Genomic DNA, 6,481 nt, shown 5'->3' with positions numbered 1-6,481 from the left:
GATTGGTCAACAGAAGCACTCCAGCACAGCAGCTGATGAATCAGGTTTGTTTTCTTTGTTTTATGACTTCTAGGAAGGAACATCTCATCTGGAGATTACATGTGTCATATAAATAAAATAAAAAAATAAAAAAAAAAAATAATAACACCAATATAGGATTTAACTTACCCAAGATTGGTCGATTATGTACAATGCCTGCACGCTATTGGTCAAACTCCTTGTCATCCATTGATCTTTCCCGATGTCTAACAGCGTCACTTCTCCTTCCAGGTTGTTAGGTGGCAGCAGTGAGTCTATAGCAGCAGAACCCGGATGAGCCGGTCGGATGTTTATCAATCATGATAAATAATGTGCGCGGATCAGAGGACAGTATCAGCATGGATCAAAAACCTGAAGAACGCACGCAAAGCCAGAGCCAAAGGTATATTTCATAAATCGAGATGCAGGAGTTTGTGCACGGATTCAGAAAACCGCGCGCGTTCTCTGACTTGCATGCACAAACAGACAGAGATGCTTCCTGTAAATGCATGCAAGCAGCAGTACAACATGAGGTGTTTTGTTCTTTTACAGTAAATACTGATTATTTGTGATACAGTGGGTGATTCTGCATGTTAAAACTAGCTGTCATGTTTATAGCAGTGTATGATAAAGACAGTTGATGTGTTGGGTTGTATGCCATGCTAAATGAATAGTTCTCCCATAAATGAATATTTGATGAATTTACTCACCCACAGGCCATCCAAGATGTAGATGAGTTTGTTTCTTCATGGGAACTGATTTGGAGAAATGTTGCATTGCATTACTTGCTCAACAATGGATCCTCTGCAGTGAATGGGTGCCGTCAGAATGAGAGTCCGGACAGCTGATAAAAAAAAAAAAAAAACCTCTTTAACCTTCAAACTGTCAGTTCTGGACACTTCCTCCAGTGAAAAAGTTCATCTCCTGTCATCTCTCAAATCAAAATCCAGCCACATATCTCTTTTGAGTTGTTTTGGCTTGTAAATAGTACTTGATCTGTGCAGATTTCTCTCCTGATTCAGACAAAATGATTTTTTTTTTTCAGTGGAGGAATGGATTATGGACGGAAGCAGCAATTTAAAGTTGAAACGCCTTAATAATTTCTTTCTTATAAACACACAGCTTTCACTTCTCCAGATGTTCACTGATGGACTGGAGTGCTGTGGATTATTGTGATGTTTTTATCAGCTGTCTGGACTCTCATTCTGACGGCACCCATCCACTGCAGAGCATCCATTGCTGAGCAGGTTTGTGATTGAGGTGTGTGTTTTGTGACAGATGTCAGCTGCTGGACCTGCCGTGGGAGGATGTGTTAGTTACACACGTGTTCTGTTACCTGCCGCTGCGTCACCTGGTCAGCTTACAGTGCGTCAGCAAGAGCTTTCGGTCTCTTGTCCAGGTGTATCTGGCCAACTGCCGGAAGTTTGACCCCGCACAGGTGAGGGAAAACACTTGTGTACCTATAGTATTTAACTTTCAGATGAAATGCACAAGTGTTCTTGCTGTGTATAAGTCTGTTTTACAGTTTAAAACGCTCCTTGCCCTCTCAAACAATTGTATTAGGGATGCATCGTATACTACCATTCAAAAGTTTAAGAGTTCTCTATTAACCAAAGCTGCATTATTTATTATATTATACAGTAAAAATGGTAATATTGTGAAATATCATTACAACTTAAATATCTGTTTTCTATTTAAATATATGCACATGTAATTTTTTCCTGTGATGTTTTGCTGTGTATTATAAATTATAGTTACTGAATAAAAAAATGATTTCTTTCAAAAAAAAAAAAGACCCACCGACCCCAAACTTTAGAAAAGTACTTTACTGTATATCAGTTCCAGCTGATAATAGTAGTTTTTAATTTTAACAGTATCGGTTCATGTTGGCTAATTTGTCATCATCTAACACTCATTTAAAGTTAATATTTAAAAACTGTTAAAATTAATATCCAGTATTTTCCCTATTGTACATTATAATGTTGTTTTACCTAAATTAACTTGCAGCATTAAAAGCAACTGGATTTGTTTTATTGTGTTATTTTTACTTTATTTAGAGAAAATATATAGTTTTGTATTGTAATTTTAATATCTGCTATTTATTGGTTATCAAAACAATTATAAGTTTGTGTGTATTGGCCAGAATTTTTATATTGCTGTTATGCTGTATACCTGATTTGTATAAATATGAAATTTGTGGAATTAACAATTTTAATATAATATAATATCATATCATAATTGTGACCTTTTTGAAAAAAAAAAAGTATTAATTACTTTAAAATAAAAAATAAACTTACTGTCAAACTTCTGAGAGAACTGTATGTAACGTGTGTATCAGTAGTTTTACATTGTACCAGCATTTCAGATCCAAGGCTGCTGGAATATTAGGCAGATATTCTGTTTTTTATCAATCTTGCATGCTGCTGTTCTTGTGTCTCTCCTCAGACAGGGCCTCACATTCCTAAAGAAGCCTTTTGCTCAATGCTTCGCCACAACCAAGTTCTCCACCACCTCTGCGTCAGCAACTGCTCTGATTGGATCACGGACAAAGAGCTGCTGCCGGTGATTGGTCAGAGCCAGCACCTGCTGCGTGTGGACATGCGCGGCTGCGTTCACCTGAGCCGTCACGCGCTGGTGGCCGTGTCTCTGAGCTGCCCGCGGCTGCAGCACCTGATCCTGGCGCACTGCGAGTGGGTGGACAGTCTGGCTCTGCGCAGCCTGGCCGATCACTGCTCGGACCTGCGCTCGCTGGACATCACCGCCTGCAGACAGCTGAAGGACCAGGCCGTGTGCTACCTGGCGGGGAAGTGTCCGGCGCTGCGTTCGCTGTCCGTGGCTGTGAACGCCAACATCACGGACACCGCGGTGGAGGAGGTGGCCAAAAAGTGCCGAGAGCTGGAGAGGCTGGACCTCACCGGGTGCCTGCGAGTGAGGAACGAAGCCATCAGGTGCGCCGTGTGTTTGTGGATAACATGCAGCCGGATTTAAAGCACATATCTGATTATAAATGCATGATTTAGGGAAAAAAATTATACGCTGCCAGAATAAATAAATAAATGAATAATTGCAATTTATATATATATGTATATATATATATATATATATATATATAATATATATATATATATATATATATATATATTTATATATATATATAAAAAAAGGTCTCAAAAGGCCTGCTTGTATGTAAGACTGCTCAGTTTGGCCAGGAATAAAATGTATATTTTAGATAGATAGATAGATAGATAGATAGATAGATAGATAAATATTATTATTAAATTTAACTAAATTTAGGTTCTACAAATATGTAATTTTTAATAATAATAATTATTATTATCATTGTTATAATTACAGATCTTTATTTGTTATTATTATAGGTCCTGCTTGTATATAATACTGCAAAATTTTATAAAATTGTTATTATTATTATTATTATTATTACAACAGATTTTTATTTTAGTATTATTATTATTATTGTTTTTATTATCATTATACTGTAGGTCCTGCTTGTTTGTAAGACTGCAAAATCTGACCATAAATGTAGTTATTATTTATATACGACTAAAAATTTATAATAATAGTAGTAGTAATAATAATAATAATAATAATAATAATAATAATAGAAATAATGATTGTTGTTGTTACTATTACTAAATTTAAATACTAAGAAAACTTATTTAGTAGCAATAATAAGAATTACTGTCATTATTTATTGTATGTTTAGTATTATTATTAATAAATGAAAATAACAAAAATAAGAAATATTACTATTGTAAAACTTTACTGCAAAATAAAACAAATTATTTAAGAAAAGTTATTATATGACAACAAAATTAAAACAATTTTGTTTATTGCTTAATTATTATTATTATATATCCAAATATTAAACAAAATCAGAAATATTGCTATTGTATTATTTCTCTGTAAAATAAAGATATTTTTGAGATACAGTGATTTTATTTCGCAGTACAACTGTAAAATTACAAAACTAATATTTATGGCTGTATTAATTTCTTAATTTTCAATTGTTCCATCAAGAGTTTATTTTAGCAGAAACCCGCAAATAGGGTTGAAAGCTTCTCTTTAGTTGACAAGAGTCCATTTACAAACACTTATTTCTCCAAATTTGGGAAGATGTTTGGTGCATGTTGCGACCCAAACCCAGAGCCCTTATTGAGATGATTAATGTGGAGCAGCATTTCCTGCAAACCAAGCTTTTCAGTAACTTTTGTTTATCTGTGTTCAGGACGTTAGCAGAGTACTGCCCCAAACTGCAGTCTCTCAAGGTGAACCACTGTCACAACGTGACCGAGTCCAGTCTGGGCGTCCTGCGCCGGCGTAACGTGGAGATCGATGTGGAGCCTCCCCTGCAGAGGGCGCTAGTGCTGCTGCAGGACGTGGTGGGCTTCGCTCCCTTCATTAACCTGCAGATTTAGCACAACATCCGGACCATTCTGGAGGTACCAGATCACAACTGGCAATGAAATCAAAGCTAACCTGTGTTTCTGATCTCCTTTTATCAAAATGAGTCTGTTGCTGTAATGTAGTTCAGTCAGTGGAAGCCTGTGTGAAATGTATGTTTTGTTTCATAGGTCCTCTCTCATCCACGATCTTCCTCTGGAAGGCCAGCTTTTGAAACAACACACTTTTACTCCAATGCAATATCACAGAAGACACAAGAACAAATCCACATTTCAAGTGCTTGATTGTTTTAGTGTATTTTAGCAATTAAAAAACTTTCTTCGGTTTGAAACCATGCTGCAGGCTTTCAGAAAGAGGACTCACGCAAATATGGTCCCATTGTTATTTATGATAATCATTAGAAGAAAGTAGGTGAATATATATATATATTATTCACGCAGGAACCAAAAGATGTGTCATTTTGCACTTATGAAATCCTGAAATATTTGCACTTTCTTCAGTACATCTGAACATTACAGTCCTTCAGCTTTACTTGACCATCAGATTCTCTCTCGGCTGCATTAGACAAATCTGGAAACGTGAACGCAGATCTTCCTTGAAATCATCCACTGAGCAATCAAGTCATGTTTTACAGAAGCTCTCTGTTGATTTTATTCACATTAATCTAATAGTAGATAAGAATGGCATCATGTTTAGGAACTATAATACATTCTATAGGAATCTATATACATGATAGATTCTTATTTAAATGTGACTTGTATGGATATTGATTCATATGCACTTTGAAACCTCAGTGTGAAAAGGACTGAAGCTGGGAAATCAATACTGGTCCTGATTTACTTCACAGGTTTGCATTGTTTAAATAAGACGAATCATATAGTATATTTAATATTGCTGGTGTTTCTCTGTATGTTGCATTCATTATATTTCATCAAGATCCTAAATTTACAGAACTGAAACATTTATAAAGTGTGGCCAGGTCTGTATGTGGTTAGCCATCACAATGTGCTTATTTTGTTTGCTGGAGGACTTTTAGGAGCTCTGTATTTGTTGCTTCATGAGTATTTCAAGGAGTATCAAGATACTGTAACATGACTTTTTGTGTTCTTGGATAATTATTTAACATTTTTACAATATCACGATGGTATATGAGTTTTGCACATGCACTGTGCTTTAATGTGCTTTGCTTTTGTATAATTCTGTAAATGTGTGGTTATAAATTAAGTGCATAAATGTTTTATGCAAACTGCTGAGAAAGTATAAAGTTTTATGCAATATGATGCTTTGAAATATTATCTGGCCTTGCTTGGATCACATGGTATGTTAACCTTAACTGTCAGCTTGGCGCTCTTTTCTGTTGTTGTCCTTTTTCTCTATCAAATCTTTTGGTAATCATCATAAATTATATATTATTTGAAAGCTTAGAAGCCCAAGATTCATCCTGTGAAAACCGTTTTGAAAATGGACATTGTGTCACCATGGAAATGGTACTTTAATATCTTTTGGCGGTCTCCTCCCCCTTAGTGGGCAGTGTGAAGTGTCATATTACAAAATGCGGTCTTTTAGAATCAAACTTTTTATAATCTTGGCAACAAACATATCATTGGAAAGGTCTGAGTCTCAGGATTTCATATTTGGTGGTTGACAGAGAAATCTAGACGTTTGTGACAGAATTCAGTGGAGTTTGCATGGCACCCGGTGGCTTTTTGTGGTATGACGCCCTAAATAAAATCTCACAGGAACTTCAAGGTTTTTTTTTCATATCAACTTCAAATTTGTAACATAACTTATTTAGACATAAGGCTTTAATTTTACACCAATTTTAGAGTAAAACCTGTTATGTAAAATATTTATAATAAATTAAAATTAATATAGCGTATTTTATTCACAGTACATTTAAACTTCTATAACTTTTTGATACTGGAAAAAAAAAAAACTTTTTTATTGTACTTTTGCATTAATCTGCTGATTTTCTTCTTTAAAAAGAGACCAACCTTAGGTCTATATTCCAAAATGTTCATAAAATTACAACAATTTAAGT

The 6,481-nt window shown here is 35.1% G+C and overlaps 1 protein-coding gene across 1 annotated transcript; it reads left to right on the top strand.

Annotated features, from left to right (window-relative positions):
* The first annotated feature begins 262 nt into the window (after positions 1–262).
* LOC109100268 (F-box/LRR-repeat protein 15-like) lies at positions 263–6,234 on the top strand. The gene is made up of 5 exons (XM_019113755.2): positions 263–421; positions 1,297–1,456; positions 2,464–2,966; positions 4,265–4,478; positions 4,611–6,234. The coding sequence occupies exons 1-4, from the start codon at positions 339–341 to the stop codon at positions 4,452–4,454; spliced, it is 936 nt and encodes a 311-aa protein (XP_018969300.1). The 5' UTR covers positions 263–338; the 3' UTR covers positions 4,455–4,478; positions 4,611–6,234.
* Positions 6,235–6,481: the final 247 nt, after the last annotated feature.

The sequence above is a fragment of the Cyprinus carpio genome, chromosome B12, assembly GCF_018340385.1.
Source record: "Cyprinus carpio isolate SPL01 chromosome B12, ASM1834038v1, whole genome shotgun sequence".
Lineage (NCBI taxonomy): Eukaryota > Metazoa > Chordata > Actinopteri > Cypriniformes > Cyprinidae > Cyprinus > Cyprinus carpio.
This window is presented reverse-complemented; position numbering and strand designations above follow the sequence as displayed.

Excerpts from the sequence above, each read along its gene's own strand:
- LOC109100268 (XM_019113755.2), top strand. The coding sequence starts at position 339 with ATGATAAATAATGTGCGCGGATCAGAGGACAGTATCAGCATGGATCAA. Across the intron at positions 1,457-2,463 it reads GGAAGTTTGACCCCGCACAG|ACAGGGCCTCACATTCCTAA; the intron begins GTGAGGGAAAAC and ends GTCTCTCCTCAG. Across the intron at positions 2,967-4,264 it reads GTGAGGAACGAAGCCATCAG|GACGTTAGCAGAGTACTGCC; the intron begins GTGCGCCGTGTG and ends ATCTGTGTTCAG.